Source organism: Trachemys scripta, chromosome 4 (assembly GCF_013100865.1).
Source record: "Trachemys scripta elegans isolate TJP31775 chromosome 4, CAS_Tse_1.0, whole genome shotgun sequence".
NCBI lineage: Eukaryota > Metazoa > Chordata > Testudines > Emydidae > Trachemys > Trachemys scripta.
This window is the reverse complement of record NC_048301.1, coordinates 8,032,843-8,050,960: the sequence shown is the minus strand read 5'-3', so window position 1 is coordinate 8,050,960 and position 18,118 is coordinate 8,032,843. Positions and strand designations below refer to the sequence as shown.

Genomic DNA, 18,118 nt, shown 5'->3' with positions numbered 1-18,118 from the left:
CAACACTTGCCGCGAGGGATTGGTTTATTTCGAGGGGTTTTTAAACGTTCCGGTCTGTAAAACACATTGGCTCTTTGGGGGGAGGCCGCAGTCCTGCCAGCCCAGGGTGGAGATAACCACGCTACAGGGGCTGGAGAGATGAGAGGCACCTGAGAAGGCTGGAAACAAGCAGCACCTCAGCCAGCAGCAACAGGCCACAGCCTGTCTGGGTGCTAACGGCGGGACAGAACGAACGCTCTTGGGAGGAGGGTGCGCAGCGAGCTCCTTCCAGTCCCCTGCGGCAGCGTCCTCGGCCTGAAACAGCTCAGCTCCAAGGCCCTGACACCAATCATCGCTAGAGCAGGAGGCTGCGGGGGACCAAACTGCAGCCGCGGACAGCAGGAGAGCTGGTCAGAAAGGGGCCGAGGAAACACTTCTCATTGGAATTTGCCAGTTCAGTGAAATCGGAATGTTTCTCTCACGTGGTCCGATTTCCCCCAAGAACCCACTGAAACCCTGCCAGCTGGAATGCCGCAGCGCTGGGGACCCCAGGGCTTCCAGGGTCTGCGGCTCTGGAGCACCTCCGGGCCTGCCCACCAGGCAGACTGCCCCGGGGCTGGGGGGGTCTCCGGGCCTGCCCACCAGGCAGACTGCCCCGGGGCTGGGGGGGTCTCCGGGCCCTGGGCCTGCCCACCAGGCAGACTGCCCCGGGGCTGGGGAGTCCTCCGGGCCTACCCCAGGGGGCTCCATCCCCTTTCATGGAGAATTTTGAAATTCTTGTTTTTCCTCCATGACCTGGAATAGCCTTTCTCCACCCAGCTCTAGACAGCAGCTCAAGCCAGATGAGAGGTTGCAGCTCCACTGTTCGGAGTCAGACTGTTGTAGGCTGCGGGGGAGGAAGTGGGGAGCAGTAAAACACAGTACAGCCGGATTAAAACACAGCCGAGTACCTTCATTCTCCTCAAGTTTCCTGACCTGCCGCAGGATTGGCTGCAGATTCATATAGAGGCGATGGCTGTTGCTGAGGAGCTGCAGGAGGTGCCTGGAGCGCATGGGACAGCCCGTGTAGTAGATGAGTTTCCTGGCCGATGGCAAACCATCTGGCAAAATCTCAAATTTCTTACCCTGTGCGGAACAAGGAGGAAATCTCAGTATCTGCACGGCCAAGGTTTGTAAAGGGAGGCGTCCAGCCCTGCATACAGAGACCCATTACTCTGTTCCCGCTGGTCCCTTGTGAAGGGCAAAGGGAGCTTCGAGGAAATGGTGGAAGTTTGCTCTATTTAAGAAGACTCCTTGAAGTTACTAGCAGAACAATCAGTTACCCCCAGGCCCATTGTCTCACTGCATTTCAAAATCAAACATAGGAAACAAACACGGTTTGCTCTGCATTACACAACGCTGCCAAAATCCATGCCCAGTGTCAGGGCTGGCAGGTTCCCACTGCAAGACCAGGCAGGTGGTTTGGCTTGAGTTAATTATTCAGTTTCACAGGGGGAAGTAGTAAGTGCATGAGACACTTCAGCAGGAGAACAAACAGATGCATTTACACAATTTAATACACAAACGATGCTTAATGCTCCTGTGTCAGGCAGGAGGTTAGACAAGAGGATTATAATGGTCTCCCGGGCTTAACACCTATGAATCTTTCTAGCACCATCTCTGCTCCCTTTGGTGTGACGGGGAGCTTTGCCACTGATGCCAGTAAGAGCGGCCCTGGTTTAACAAGTTCCCAACCCGACCATTCCATTTGGTGCTTTAGCTGTAATGATCTAAAGGAAATAACAGATGAGTTACTCTGGATGAATTATTTCCCCTTTTACTACTAAGGCCATAAGAACGGCCATATTGGGTCAGGCCAATGGTCCATCTAGCCCAGGATCCTGTCTTCCGACAGTGGCCAATGCCAGGTGCCCCAGAGGGAATGAACAGAACAGCTAATCATCAAGTGATCCATCCCCTGTCGCTCATTCCCAGCTTCTGGCAGACAGAGGCTAGGGACACTCAGACCATGGGGTTGTGTCCCTGCCCATCTTGGCTAATAGCCATTTACGGACCTGTCCTCCATGAATTTATCTAGTTCTTTTTGGAACCCCGGTACAGTTTTGGCCTTCACAACATCTCCTGGCAATGAGTTCCACAGGTTGACTGCACATTGTACTGGCTTTATGATGCTCACATTTAAATACCCAGCAACCAGGCAACTCGATGGATTGAAGAGATTCTAGCAAATTTTCAGTAAAGCAGAGTTTCTAAAACTGCTTTCATACCTGTACCATTATGGGGGGAAAAGAATCAAACCAGGACTGCTCATATTGATTTTCCTCACAGCAACATTTTTTAATTGTTCTTCAATTCAAAACAAGTTCACACTTGAGAGTCAGCTTCTTGCTGTTGCTAGGTCTAGAGTGCAGAGTGGGGCTGGGCTAAAAAAAATAAAAAATAAGAGGCTAAAGGAAACAGACTTTTCCCAATCAGGTGCAGAGCGTATCCATGATCTTAGAGCTCGATAAAAGGTATGAATGTCTTTGCAGTCTATTGTGTGTCCATGAAGCAGTATTCCTCAAAAATGTATCTGGGCAAAAATGTCAAAAGTAGCTAGTGATTTGGGGGTCCTCAGAGTTTAGATGCCAAAATCTGTGACACCTTAAAGAGCCTGTTTTTCAGCAACGCTGAGCACCCGGCCTCTGAACATTTTGGCCTCTGTTAACACAAAACCCTAAGTCTAAAATATTCAAGACTCCCACCCAGCTCAGCCAGCTCCTTCATGGCTTGGAAACTGTTGTTGCAACCCATCAGTTAACAACCCAGCTTATAGTCTCACATCCCGGTCCCAAGAGCACTGTAACACTTGCCCGTTTCTGTCCCAGGTTCTGATCAGTTGCACTGGTGTACGCAGGGAGTAATTCCACTGGTTTCAGGTTTTTGAAAGGGGTTGTATTCAGTGGAGTTACATGTATGTAACTGAGATCAGAATCCGGCCATATGACCGTCACAGATTTGTAAGATATACAGTTAAGTCCAAAGCAGACTGTGAGGAGTTACAAAGGGATCTCATAAAACTGGGCGACTGGGCAACAAAATGGCAGATGAAATTCAATGTTGATAAATGGAAAGCAATGCACATTGGAAAACAATCCCAACTATACATATAAAACGATGGGGTCTAAATGAGCTGTTACCACTCCCAAAAGATCTTGGAGTCATTGCAGCCAGTTCAATGAAAACATCTACTTTATCTGCAGTGACGGTCAAAAAAGCAAACAGAATGCTAGGAACCATTAGGAAAGGGATGGATAAGACGACATATAGTGGCATTATCACCATTTCTAAGTCCATAGGAATCCCACATCTTGAATACAGCGTGCAATTCTGGTTGCCCCATCTCAAAAAAGATACATTTGAATTGGAAAAGGTACAGAAAAGGGAAGCAAAAATGATTAGGGGGACAGAACGGCTTCCATATGAGGAGAGGTTAAAAAGACGGACTGTTCAGCTTAGAAAAGAGATGACGAAAGGTGGATATGGTAGAGGTATAAAATCATATACGGGGTGGAGAAAGTGAATAGGGAAGCGTTATTTACACCCTCACATAACACAAGAACCAGGGGTCACCCAATGAAATTAATAGGCAGCGGGTTTAAAACAAACAAAAGGAAGTATTTTTTCATACAACGCACAGTCAACCTGTGGAACTCTTTGCCAGGGGATGTTGTGAAGGCCAAAAGTGTAAGTGGAGGACCTGGAGGATAGGTCCATCAATGGCTATCAGCCAAGATGGTCACGGACACGACCCCATCCTCTGCGTCCCTAAACCTCTGACTGCCAGAAGCTGATGGATCATTCGATAAATACCCCTCTTCTGTGCATTCCCTCTGAAGCATCAGGCACTGGCCACTGTCGGAAGACAGGATACTGGGCCAGATGGACTATTGATCTGACCCACTATGGCCATTCTAATGTTCTTATAGGCAGTTTACAGGTCAATGGGAAGCTGATGAACGATGGGAGGAAACCTCACTGTTAAAAAAGAAAGATACCTTTCTTTACATATGTTACGAACCCCTTATTGTTCTGTACTCACCACAAATACAAGTTTTCCCACGTTTGTCCAGGGGAAGTCATAAAGCAACTGTTTTTCTTCATCTAAATTCTGAGAAACAAATTGCACACTGAGAATGGGATTTAGGAAACCTGAGACAGATTCATTACTTTTACTGACTTAGGAACAAGCTGAAACACAGCTGATAACTTCTTTCCCCCGGCATGCTCAAATTTCGAAGCCCTGTCCTCTAAGGTCTCTAGCGTAGACATGGTTTAAGTTTCATGAAGCCATCCAAAGGGTAAAATTCTCTGTGATGCACATAGGTTATCCTGCATTCATTCCTTGCCTGCCAATCCCAATGACATCAATGAGAAAACAGCCTCTGGAATGCGTGCAGAATATCCAACGCAGATCCAAAGCGCAGCTCAGAGAAGAGGATTCTGCTGACTGACTTTTCTGTAGCTGACATCTCGCAGAGTCAAAGCGATTAATAATATTTGCACCCTTTTTGCAATTTGCTTAGGAAGACGTTTGTCTGCGCAAATCCAAGTGCTGTAATACACTGTAAGTTGTCTAGGATCCCTACTGGTGTGTGCGTGTCTTGCAGGTCCCCCTCTGTGTTACAGAGCTCAGCTAGGGAGCTGTGACTCTTTAGTTCATGCTGTTGGCGCTGGAGATCCCCCGTTTGTTCCTTGGCGCACTGGCTAGCAGCTTAGCACATTTCTAGTGCAGTTAGTGTCTTACTATTCATTTTTACTAGATGATTGACCCAGACAGCGATTGTTGAATTTCAAAAGTATTGGAGGAACTTCTGATTTTAAAAGAAATGATTGAAAAATAATCAGGAGGAGTCAAAAGGGCCAACTTCCACTGGTGAAGCAAAAGCCACTAATTCTAGGCAACCTATGGCACAGGTGCCGAAGGCGGCACGTGAGCTGATTTTCAGTGACACTCTCGCTGCCCGGGTCCTGGCCACCCGTCCGGGGGGCTCTGCATTTTAATTGAATTTGAAATGAAGTTTCTTAAACATTTTCTTAAACTTATTTACTTTACATACAAGAATAGTTTAGTTCTATATTATAGACTTATAGAAAGAGACCTTCTAAAAACGTTAACATGTATGACTGGCACGCGAAACCTTAAATTAGAGTGAACAAATGAAGACTCGGCACCCCACTTCTGAAAGGCTGCTGACCCCTGCTCTAGACCATGAAACCTGAGGTCATCAGATGAGAAAAATGTATCACTGTTTTCATTTCAGACAGCTTGATTTCAGTGAGAAATGCTCAAGATATGAGAGCATAAATGAGAGCAAAAATTGGCTGATGGATACATTCAGCTACGTACCTGAAAGATCTGTATGCCCCGCGTTGTCAACCCAAGGGTTAATGAGGCTTCGATTTCCCTTTTGTCCTAAAAAAAATCCACAGTGCTTTTAGTAAATACTTTTCAATATAAAATAAACATCATACACTAGATCCCTGAAGAAAAGAAAGGCAATAGCTCAGGCTGTCATTTTGCGGGAAACAATTGTAGCATTATGCTATTTAATAACTGCATGCGGATGGCTCAGGCTTCTTGAATACAGTACGTAAAAAGGATTCGGGTCTGAGTGAGAGATTTTATAAATAAACAACATGGTCTAGAATCGGTGATACACCCACAGTTTTGACAGTGCTGCGATTCTCAGGTACAGGCATGAACGCACCCCATCAAGAATTCCATTACACTCCCTGTCAAAACCACCCAAACATTTTCTAGTTTCGAATTCTATAGCAATATACTAAGCCCAACTCCTCTGCATTTCTGAACCAACACTTTTGCATTCCCATTTGCTACCGGGAAAGATTTTGAAACCTGGAGCCAAAGGTCGCACAACTTCCTGAATCGCTTAAACCTATTGCATCTGTTCCAAATACTGGACGTGTTTGAAAGACCTACAGTAAATAAATCTACTCCTACTGCGTAGGTATCTTCTCTAATCGCTTCCATCTGCCGCGCAGTAACAACACAGTCTCAAATGTTCTATACTAGATGTCATGTCATTAAAAATGCACATCAATTGCTGGGTTTATTTGAAGCACTTTATGTAAATAAATCTAAGCAAACGTCTCAACTCAGCCCCCAAAAACAGACTCACAGAAAAGTGACAGAAATTAAAGACCGTCCCAAAAAAAAGGGGGTGTAAAAACCTTTAGGTTTCTGCAGAAGACATTTTAAAAGAGAAGCTGAATTGTCTTTTAAAATAAAGACGACCCATTTTCTGATATTTAGACAAAAACTTAAGGAAGGAAGGAGAGCACGCAGAGGCAGGGCTGGAAAAGTCTCTGATGCATGTTAACCCTGGATATTCAGGACACATTAGGCATTATCCATCCAGGCAAACATCCGGGTTGGAAGGTGTGTGATGTCATTATTGGGCATCATCCGTATGGGTTTCATAAAGACTGTGGCTTGAGAATTGTTACTGTTACAGGCATCCAGGGCTGGACTGTCGTTGTTACAACCATCAAGGGCTGGATCGTGACATTACAATGTGCCCTGTGTAAGGGCTGGTGCATCACTGTAGTGCCCCAGGAGCAGATCGAGATATTGGGATCCTCCATGGCTCCCCTTTGCTGTGGTGGGAGGAGCAAGTTACCCCCCGTAACCCCATTCACTTGGTCAGCTACTCTGGTCAGTGAGCATGGATGGAAAGGGATGGGGGGGCCGAGTCTCAGATTACTTGCACCCAACAGGGGGCACCAGGTGAGTAGCCAGAAGTCACTATCTTAGGGGAGGAGGAACAGGAATGGCAGGGCGGTGACAATCACCACACCCATGTGCCAGAGTGCGAAAGGAAGAGGCTCCAGATGTGCGTTTGCAGCGGAGCAGTCCTACCATTCTGAACCGAGGATTTGAGATTCATTAAAGAAATGGGTATTTGGGAAGGGTTCTCTCCCCCCCGGCATTCACACAGCCAAGCCAAAACAGGCATGTAACAATGCATAATCTGGGCCATTATTTCAAAAGCTCCAGCGATTGACACGTATTGAGTCCTCTTACAGGCAGGAGAATGCCGACAAAAGGAGAACTGCCCCAAAGAACCCATCATTGGAAAAATCCTTTTATCCCAGCAACAGGCCAGCTGCACAGCCGGTGGAAGTTGGCATGCCTCTACTGAAGGCAGCAGAGCGTCGCCGATTTAAAAAAGGGGCTTGAGAACTAGATAAATTCATGGTGGTTAAGTCCATTAATGGCTATTAGCCAGGATGGGTAAGGAATGGTGTCCCTAGCCTCTGTTTGTCAGAGGGCGGAGATGGATGGCAGAAGAGAGATCACTTGATCATTACCTGTTAGGTTCACTTCCTCTGGGGCACCTGGCATTGGCCACTGTCAGAAGATAGGATACTGGGCTGGATGGACCTTTGGTCTGACCCAATATGGCCATTCTTATGTTCTTATGACACTGCAAGGAAGTCAATGGGCGTTTTGCCATGGACATCAATGGGAGCAGGATCAGGCCCCAGGTGAGGATTTGGAACAACAGCGCAATAAAAAGGCTTAAAAACCTCAATTGAACAGTTCAGGTCCAGTGACTTCAGTGAAGTGACTCCTGATTTCGGCAGAGCACTTGCTTGAAGTTAAGTATGTGCTTAGGTACATGTCAGTGCTTTGTTGAATCGGGGCCTAACTTGGCTTTAGATCCGTGTAACTGCATTTCAATGGAGTTACTCCTGATTTACGGCTGTGTAAGCAAGAAGAGAGTCATGGCTTGCGTGTTAACACAGCAGTATTAGGAATGGTTCTATCCGAGCTAATGCTGGCCTCTGTGGAAGCGTAACTGGGTGGTGGTTATTAATGCACTGGGGGGAAAAGGAAGAGAGACGTGGAGGAAGAATACACAAAAGAGGACGAGCAAACGTTGGTCATTTCAAGCACAGACAACATGGAAAAATAAATCTCGCAGCTGTTTCCAGCCAGATGCCATCTCCACAGTATTCAGCGTTCGAATCCTCTTTAATAATTCATTCCATTGCTGGAATTCATCGTATTTGTATTTGCAGTTTGCGGTTACCCTGCTCTCCAGCCGACAAACGTCTTCTCTTTAATGTGAGGACTGTTACAAAACGCCGTGTGAAACATCAGGCTGTATCAAACACATTGCTTCATTCCCAGGAGGAAAGAAATGTAACATTTGTCATGGGAGGGCGAGAAATTACCCCGGAAATCTTGTATGCTGCGCAGCATCCAGCTAACCCATCCCATCGGTATATTATGCCTGCTTTTCATCTCGTCTCCTCTTAACTTTTAAAAATAAAAGTACTATAAAAAGCAGCAATATCCGGCCTCTCGGAGTTAAGTGCATCACTGATCTGCCTCTAAGACTGATCCATGATAACGATCCAGCGACATCTCAAATGCAGCACTTCCCAAAGCATGCTAGAAATTATTCAGCGGCTGTCCTTTTTAATAAAAAGCGCCCCAAATCAAAAGCATATCATCTGCCCTGCAGCTCGGCTGCCCTCTCTTACCTTATACAATCTGTAGTAATGAACAGCGACATCATCCAGCCGCACTGCCTCCTTAATATATTTAAGATGTGCTTCAGAGGCTGTGAGTGCAAACTGATCTTTGTGCATGTTTGGAATGTGCTTTAAGATGTAGTCTTTCCCTCGCTTGGTCAGCACCTGTGAGAAGAAAATCAAGAGACACCATTCAGTGCCTGCTCTTGGGATGAAAGCAGCAGCCTGCAACTGGCCTGCTGCTTCTGAGAGGCAGGAAAACAGGAACTATTTTTTTAAAGTGAGGTTTCCATGTGGGGTTATGACCTATTGTACCACCTGTTAGTCTATTGCTCTTAGATATCTGCACAATATCTGAGCACCTCACGATTCCCTTGTGAGGCAGGGCAGGGCTAATATCCCTATGGGGAACAGCAGCAGAGAGAGAATAAGTGACGTGCCCAGGCTCACATAGGGAGTCTGTGTCAGAGGAGGGAATGGACCCCTGGTCTCCTAAGCCACAGGCTACTGACCTAACTACTGGCCATCCTTTCGGCTACTGTCTGTCACCATGTTCTGTGGCTGAACCGGCAATACCGGGAAGCCACTGAGCTCCTCCCACTAGCGCCGCACAGCTAAGGAGCTGTTACTTAGCACCGAGGAAACAAAATCATGGGCAACAGCGAAGTATTAAAGCAGATCCACTGTCCAGAGTTTTAAAGACAGACCAGGGCGTAACAGCCTCCTCCCCGCGGTGCTGCCGAGCAAGTTCCCCAGCTCAGCAGGCTTTATTTCACCTCCAGCTACCCAGAGCTGGATGGGGGCCAAGAGACCCAGCCCCCGCCTTAGGGATAATGCGCCAGTGGCACTGCTCCCAGGGGGACAGGGCTCCTGGACTGCCAGGGAAAGGGTGGCTGCAGCACCCAGTGACCCGGAGATATAGGAAGGAAACCGCCACAGAGTGCTAGCCTTCCCCCACCGCTGCCTGGGACTCGCCATCCACCCGTCTCCAGTTGGAGAGAGGCTGGTGTAGGCCCCTGCATGGCCTGTGCCCCAGAGCGGGTCAGACTAGCCAATCTAACAGGCCCTCCTGGCCTTTAATGCTATAAAGCTATAGGACGACCTGCTCTCCCTCTCTCCTGGGCCAGGTGTCCTTAAACCTCTCTCCTGCCAAGGGTAGAGGGACTACCTCCCGGGGGAGGTTTCTAAAAGCTCTGGGGTGGTGGGGAGAGCAAGGCAGCACACAGGGCCTGGGGCAAAGTGCACCATGGAGAGATGGAGAGACTCACCCCCCTGACTCCAGCAGGCTCTGGGTCAGGTCACAGCTTTTCAGAAAAGTTCAGCTCCTACGACTGGGGCCAGATTTTCCCAGGAGCTCAGCACAGGGGGTTGTTGCAAGGATTCATTAGTCAGGGTTTGCACAGCGCTTAGCCAGTGCGAGGGAGCTATTACTTCTCAGTGGATCTGTTCCTACACAGGGCTGAAATTCCTCCCGATCACAAAAGCACGTTTGCAAAGCCCAAACCCTGGCTGCGGAAAGGCTCCGAGCTCCCTTCCGAACCACGCAGAACGCAGCGTTTAACCAAGCGTGCCATGTACCTTGGGCTTCCACTCAATACTTGGCCCTTCCACGGCCCTGAACCGTCACAGCCTTGCTGCAGGCAGCTACCAATCACCCCCATTTTGCAGGTGTGGAAGCAGGAACGGAGGGATGAACAGGCAGTGTTGGGAACACAACACTCCCCACTCCCAGACCCACACTTCAACCACTAGGTTCAACATGGCTGCCCGGGATTCATTCATTCTGGCTGCCAGATGTAGCGGGGGTATCACCAGAAGAACATCGCTGCTTCTGCTGCAGGATGCGGGGCCTCAACCAACAACCTGACAGATGATCCTGGAATCGGCTCCAACAGCATGAAATGCCAAGCACGGGCTCTCTTCTCCATTCATGTTTACTGTAGCCAAGAGGTTAGATCCCCGAAACCCAGCAATAAGGGACCGTGGCATTCGAGGCCGGCCATGCACCTGCTTTTCAGCTGCAGACTGTCACCACGCTGCGTCATGGCACTGCTAGCGTGTTGTACTCCACAGTGTGCGTGCTAGGCTGGCATAGCCCCTTACTGCAGCCTCATCTGTCGATACAGTGCCAACGCCCCGCCCGGCGAAAGCACTCTTCTTCCAGCCGGGCTCTGACAGCACCGCTCTGTTGCTTGGGGTGTGTGTGAATTTTTCCACAAGCCTAACTGCTCTGCTAGAACTTCACAGCACAGGCCACGCCTGAGAGAGACAGAGACACTTTCCACTCCAATGACATGCCTATGGCAATTTGCCCCAACGCCCTTGGACATTTTGGGGAAGCAATCCCGTTTTGTTCCCTCACTCTCCCGTTCACCCACCCAGTCCCACTAGTCAATGGAGTTTCACAGAGGTAAGTTCAACGCAGAATTTGACCTAGCAACATAATAAAACGGTACCGTTTTCTCACAACGTATCACCCCCACAGACTGAAATTCTAGATCACCTTACATTAACGGCCATTATAAGTGGCTATAGACTATATTCATGCTGAGTAGTGGGTTTTCTCCTCTGCAATTTCAGAGGCTAGACTAAGGGTAGGTCTACACTTACCTCTGGGTCCGGCGGTAAGCAATAGAGCTTCTGGAATCGATTTATTGCGTCTTGTCTAGACGCGATAAATCGATCCCGGAAGTGCTCGCCGTCGACGCCGGTACTCCAGCTCGGCGAGAGGAGTACGCGGCATCGACGGGGGAGCCTGCCTGCCGCGTCTGGACCTGCGGTAAGTTCGAACTAAGGTACTTCGAATTCAGCTACGTTATTAACGTAGCTGAATTTGCGTACCTTAGTTCGAAATGGGGGGTTAGTGTGGACCAGGCCTTAGACATACGGATATAGAACAGTTAGAACACAAGAACGGCCAGACTGGGTCAGACCAAAGGTCCATCTGGCCCAGTGTCCTGTCTTCCAACAATGGCCAAGCCAGGTGCCCCCAGAGGGAATGAACAGAAGAGGTAATCACCAAGAGATCCATCCCGTTATCCATTCCCAGCTTCTGGCGAACAGGCTAGGGACACCATCCCTGCCCATCCTGGCTAATAGCCATTGATGGACCTATCCTCCATGAACCTATCCAGTTCTTCTTTGAACCCTGTTATAATCTTGGCCTTCACAACATCCTCTGGCAAAAAGAGGCTAAAACACGGGAGTGGGGAGGTGTGTGTTTTTATTTTCTGTTCTTATTAAGTTCGACTCTTCCATGATGCTCACCGTGCACACAAGGTTCTCTGGATGCGAAAGTTTGCACAGAGATCTTTACATCCATCATTCAGTATTTGTATGCAGAGACGCGGCCACTCTCCATAGAGTCCACCTCTGAGAAAGCACTCAGTTATTTCACTGGCAGCAAGATGTGGCCTAACGTGTGCTCCTGGAAAGGACTTCATTTAAGCCATTTTGGGGTGGTGGTAAAATGTGGATAAATATCACAGCACAAAGGGCTGTTCTTGAGCCCTATCCTCTGAGACAGGGAAGCAGGCAAGTCTCCCAGAAAGCCTGCTTAGGTATTTAGCAGAATCCGAACAGTACCAGCTGAGCACTTCACTTGGATGTCGCTCAGTCTGAAAGCCATGGTCAGCGATAAGCATGTGTGGATCTGAAGAAGAGCTTTGCCCTTCGGCCTCATTTAACCAATTGTGTTGGTTAAGTATGGAAAAAAAACCCTACACTCCTAACTGCCAGAAAAAGCCCTAGTGTAGATGCAGCAAAAAAGTCCTTTTGGCGATACAACGTAGTTTGTTTGGGGAAGTGGTATAGTTATACCAGCAAAAGAACTTTTAGAAGCTGCATCTCCACTCGGAGGATTTACCAGGACAGCTGTAGTGGCAAACCTTTCCTTGTGTAGATAAGGCCTTAGTGTTCACAAAGAGAAATATAGTGATCCACTACAGACAGTTATTCATGACCGTTTTTCAAACAGCTTATTGCCCCATTCTTAACGAAGAAAAAGGACAAAGCACCTACGAGCACAGAGTGACCTACACTTTCACAAAGCTCTCGGGAACCCACAAAGTTGCAGCGGGATTATCCTAGTGTTCAAGAAATAGGACTGACTCCCCAAAAGCAGATGTTTACTTCCATTTTCGGCTAGCGATTTCAAAGTCAAACCCCCAAATCCCATTAAAACTCAATGTGAACTGAGTGCCTAACTCCCTTAGGCTCCTTGGTAATGCTTTAAGGCTGGGATCGTCAAGCATTTCAGCAACTGGTTATGAGACCAGTTGGCTAAATTCTGCCCATTCAAGTACACCCCAGCGTACTAAAACAACTTTCTGAAGTGAGTTTTTAGATGCTGTGTGGGACATGCAGTGACTCTGGGCTAAGAAAACGAGGTAATTATTCTTCAGCTAAACGGGGAGTTGGCCGAAACCAGTGAGCTCTGTTAAAGAGAATAAGGGGGGCAATCAAAAAGGGACAACAGTGCCTACGTCTTTATTAACCTTTTCATGTTGCACATCCAATGGCTACTGCAAACAGGGCCGGCTCTAGGCACCAGCAAAACAAGCTGGTGCTTGGGGCGGCACATTTTTAGGGGTGGCATGGCTGGTGCCAGAATGCCGCCCCTGCTGCCCCTAAAAATGTGCCCCGGCTGCCCTAGCTCACCTCCGCTGCTGCTGCCGCCACAGCGCGCGAAACAGCTGATTCATGCGCCGCTGCTCACCCTCCCTCCCAGGCTCTCAAACCTGGAAGGGAGGGGAGATCCCGAGCGGCCGCGGTGCGCGAAACAGCTGATTCGTGCGCCGCTGCTCCCCCCCCTCCCTCCCAGGCTTGAGAGCCTGGAGGGAGGAGGCAGGGCTGGGGATTTGGGGAAGGGGCGGAGTTGAGACGGGGCCAGGGGATGGGGTAATAAAAAAACGGGGGGAAGGGGGGCGGCCAAAATTGATTTTGCTTGGGGCGGCAAAAATCTTAGAGCTGGCCCTGACTGCAAAACCATTGACACCAACGAGTCACTTTAGGGTCAGGGTGGCCAGCGACTGAAGATGATTTTCCAGGGTAATGCGGTGGCTGAAGAGCAAATGCAAACTTTGGAAGCATAAGCAGGGGCATATTGACTAGAAGCAGGCGGGTGTTAACACTGCAAATGGCACCAGTGAGGCCACTACTGCGACACTGTGTCCAGTTGTGGCGTCCACACTTCAGAAAGGACGTTGACGTATTGAAGGGGTGCAGGGAAGAGCTCTGATAAGGATTCAAGGTAGTTGCTGAAAATTTTTCATTTTTCAATGAACCTCCCCCCTGCCCTCACCAAAAGGCATCGAAATGGGATATTTCCCATGGAAACTTCCATTTTCATGAAAAGCCGTTGTGAAGAGCTCTACTTGCCATCCTGCCCTCCGTTCAGGACAGACGTACAGCAGTGGTACAGTGGGGGCACTGTGACGGGGTGTATAAACCCCACTCCAGAACTGAAGGGGTTAAGGAACAGCTCTGGGCCCAGACCACTCCACCCCTCTACCCCTCCATGGCTGGCCCCAGTTGGAGGCGGAGCTTAAAAGGGAACCAGACAACACAGAAGGGGCCAGACAGGGCAGGGCAGAGACCCACCCTGAAAGCTCCTGAGGGAGGGTGCTACAGAAGCCATTCGCTGGGAGGAATGCCTGCCTGCTGAGTCTTGTGGGGCTGCAGCTGCTGTTATTTGCTTTTCCTTTATTACCTTGCCTCAGACTTCAAGGCTTTGGGTGGGAGGTGGATGATAGGAAGCGGCCCAGGGAGAGACAGCCTTGAGCTCTGCTTTTTAGTCACTAGATGGCCTTGAGTGAGTGTCACTACTCTCCTGCCTCGGTTTCCCTAAGTGTAAAATGGGATTGTTACTATTGTGGCACATGAGAGATAAGTTAATGGCAGCAATGTGACAGTTTACACTTGTCAGGTGTCACAGATGGGTTACATATCATTTCTGTTCATTTTCAAGAGAGCAGCGACAGTGAGAAAAGAGCTCACTTGTCTGCAGGCTGTTGACAGATCTATAAAGGGTTTAAAGTTTAAACAACTCCCAGCTGGGCTGAAGCTGGGGTACACTGTTCCATCCTGATGCACTGTCAAACCAGGTGGGATGTAAGCTCCTGAAAAGGAAGGTTTGAAATGGAGACACTGGCTCAACCCTGCTCTAAGTGTGTAACCAGTCTACACTGTGAGTGCACTCATGTTTTCACTAGGGGGGTGTCATCTGGAGTGTTTTAACGTGCAGCGAAAGCTCACAACTAGCCAGCCAAGCACATCAGAGACGGCAAGTGGTAACGTTAACCCACAGGCCAAGAGAAAGAACCGTCCGTGCACTAATCAAAGTAAGGCCCCGCTCCTGCAAACATGCACAAGGGTAAGTTACCTATGTGCATAAGGGTTTGCAAGACTGGAGTGCATGATACATGCAGGTTGGATGCAGCTGAAGAGCCATGAGGAGTCCCAAAAAACTGCTAAAAAGGCCACATTAGCCTGACATGTTTATAACAATTTGCCTTAATTAAAAAAAACAAAAACAAAAACCCTGTTTCTGGTAGAGCCCCCTTTAAACAGTATCACCTGGCATTTAAAAATCACCCTAGCAGGGTTTTATGAAGGCATTGGTGCTCCCCCGCTGATGTTTATTAGTTGTTTCAGCAAAGGGGAAACGGACTAAGGGCCCGCTCCAGTAATGCAGTTAAGCCCATGCTTAATTTAAGCACCTGAGTAGTCCCGGTGGACCACTTGCATACTTGAAAGTTAAGGGCTTGCCTGGACCAGGGCTATTAAAGGAGACAACAGCGAAACTGACTATACTCAAGGTGCTGTGAAAAACCCAGCTGACTAAATGGAGAGCAATGACTTTTTCCCCCCACCAGCATCTCTCAGCGACCGCACTCTGTTAACTGCAGCAGGTGCCGGTACGACAACATACGAGGACTGAAACGCGACTCACACGTAGACTGTGTCCCTTTAGCTTCACACCTGTTTTCTGGTGCAGGACAAAGGCTGGCCCCATCTTGGCTTTTGGTTACGTGCACCCTGGCTGGCTTCTGCTGCAGGGAGCGATGCAGAGAAAGGGGAAGATTTGCACTGCCTGCGCCGTGGCCGTGCAGGAAGGGGGCCTGCCAGAGGAAACGGCTGGGCCGGGAGCTGGGCAGGCTTGAACGAGATACGTTCCTCTAGGTTTCCTTATGTACAATTTTAAACCCATTAAAACAAATTCAGGGTGTGGATTTCCAGCTGAACGGCGCGATCTCGTCTGTAGATTATGCTGGCCCTGCAGTACCACTGGGGACATTCTGCTCTAGACAGACCTTCCATGGTCACAGACTGTAAACATCTCCAAGGCAGGGCTGCAGCCTCCTCTGAAGTGTGTCCTGCATGGATCTCACCCAATAACGACACCACCACCTATCAGCTAGCCACAAGACAGTCACAGGCTCCACGGGATCAAACAATACAGCAGGAAATGGACCACTTGCACCTACTGTCAGAGTATGGTCTTAACAGCACCTGCCAGTCCCACGTGAAGACAGGAGCTGCGAGGAGCCGCGGGGGCGGCGATGGGCAGAGTGCAGGAGGGGACGACTCGCTCTCTCTGGAAAGCCCAAGAACCACACAAACCCCCCCATCCGCCAGAGCCCCCCGAATGAGCTGGGGCCGATTGGCCCCTCTCAGAACACTGGGCTGCTCCCTCCGCCTCCGGAGGGACACGCGAGCGGCTGTGCCGAGGGCGGGAGAATCAGGGCCTCAGATCCGGAGCTCTGGCAGCCCAGCAACGGATGGGTGGTGGAGCAAGACCTGGCCTGCTCAGCACGGGCCCAGCTGACCCTGCAGGGCAATGGGGTGTGTGCAGGTACAGAGGACCGAGTGTGCACACGCTGAACGTACAGCCTGGCTTCGCCATCCCTGCAGCCCATACCACTCACTATTACTAGCCGTACACACAACTCTAGTCCATCCATTGCAACTCCAGGAGAAAACAGGCCCTTGCTTTGGGCCACCTGCGTGCTGTGGAGTTCCCACCAGCCCGTGGCTTAGTCCGCAGGCCTTTCCAGTCTCAGGGCTGCAAGCCCTTCCCTCTCTCTGGAAATCTGAGTGCACTGAATGTAACAGGAACATAGGCCAGGCAGGGATCTTCTTGGTCATCAAGTCCAGCCCCCGGCTACCATAGGCCACCCCGGCACATAATCCCCCCTAGGCGTCTTGGGACAACGAACAGCGAGCATTATGCTGCAGGAGAAACACCGCAACCCTGATGCCCAAGCACAGCATCTGCATTCAGACCCTATCATGAGTCCAGCACACATTTCCCACTATGCACAAACATAACCACCTTCCACCCCCGCCTTGACGCGGGATCCCGCCACATGGAATGGATCAGAGCAACGCTACCAGCAGCTATGACCGCTTGGGTTCCCGCTCCCCTACCAAGCTCCCATTTAAGGTATTTCTCGCCCCAATGCACTTCACCCCTTTGGAAACGAGCAGGGGAAGAAGGCAGTCGTGCACGCGGAGGCTCTCTGCCCGGGGAACAACGAGACGGCATAGCCCACAGCACCTACCCATGCAGGGAAGTAAGCCTCCGGCTCAAAGTATTTCCCATAGTGCTTGTTCCTTTTGAAGTTCCCCAGGTCGGCCTGCAGTGCGAAGGCTGCCAGCAGGAAGTAGGCCTCCTCGCGCAGCACACACTGGGAATGCAGCACTTGTTTTCTCAGGTGCCAGTAATAATAGTACCTGGCTGTTCTGTCACTGCGGAGAGAGAAGAAAAGCAGAACCGTGAGCGCATGCACGACAGAACGAACCTGCCCCGCGGACCACGGGGCGGTGACGCAGACGCACGCTGCCGCCTCCAGCACCTTTCCCCCTGCAAAACAGAGTAATTTCCAAACGCTGGGGCGGTGGGCGTCTGCGAGCGCTGGGAAGCTACACAGGGGCCAAATGCGCCTCCGGGCCCATCTCAGAGCTCCCCGCAAGAGGGCAGGGGCAGAGTTTCCAGCCTCCAATACGCCTCAGAGGCTCTGCCTGTGACTGACCCCAGCGAGGCAGCTAGCACGAGGCGCTGGCGTGAACGACACTCAAGGGAGGGTATCTGAGGAGAGGGCAGCGGGGAGGTGGGGCCCCGCCAGTGTAGGGAGGGAGCTGAGACTGGGAGCAGAACTCACGGCTGATTCGGGGGTGCAGAGCAAGGCTGCTGAGAAAGGAGGCCGGGGATTGCAGGGAGGAACTGGGGGAGCAGGACGGCCACTGATGGGCACTGATGTGGTGGGGACAGCTTAGGGAAGGAATTGGAGCTTATAGATAGAGGGCAGCCAGAGGGATCCTGCCTGATTCCCATGTCCCTCCCCAACTTTCTCCGAAGTTAGCTGCCCCCCAGACCCGTCTCATCCACTGCTCCAATGGGTCTCTCACAGCACCCACCTTCCTCCCCTCCCCATGGTATCTCTGGGTTGGCTGAGTCTAGGCAGGTCTTGCCTGAGCACAGGACAGTGGGGATCGGGGGGCACAGGCGCCCTTACATCTGTGCGCGCTGGGCAGGTACGAGACGAGAGGGAAAGGGGTGTCTGGTGCAGCCAGGTGCTCGTTGTAATGT

The 18,118-nt window shown here is 50.1% G+C and overlaps 1 protein-coding gene across 3 annotated transcripts in view; it reads right to left on the bottom strand.

Annotated features, from left to right (window-relative positions):
* The window catches only part of FRMD6 (FERM domain containing 6), a 73,782-nt gene that overhangs the window by 12,102 nt on the left and 43,562 nt on the right, over window positions 1–18,118 (bottom strand). For all 3 annotated transcript variants that reach the window (XM_034768394.1, XM_034768395.1, XM_034768396.1), the window contains 5 exons: window positions 17,091–17,277; window positions 8,536–8,691; window positions 5,369–5,434; window positions 4,061–4,129; window positions 930–1,104 (listed from right to left, as the gene is read on the bottom strand). In XM_034768394.1, the coding sequence (XP_034624285.1) occupies window positions 930–1,104; window positions 4,061–4,129; window positions 5,369–5,434; window positions 8,536–8,691; window positions 17,091–17,277 (653 nt within the window). The remainder of the gene's footprint in view (window positions 1–929; window positions 1,105–4,060; window positions 4,130–5,368; window positions 5,435–8,535; window positions 8,692–17,090; window positions 17,278–18,118) is intronic.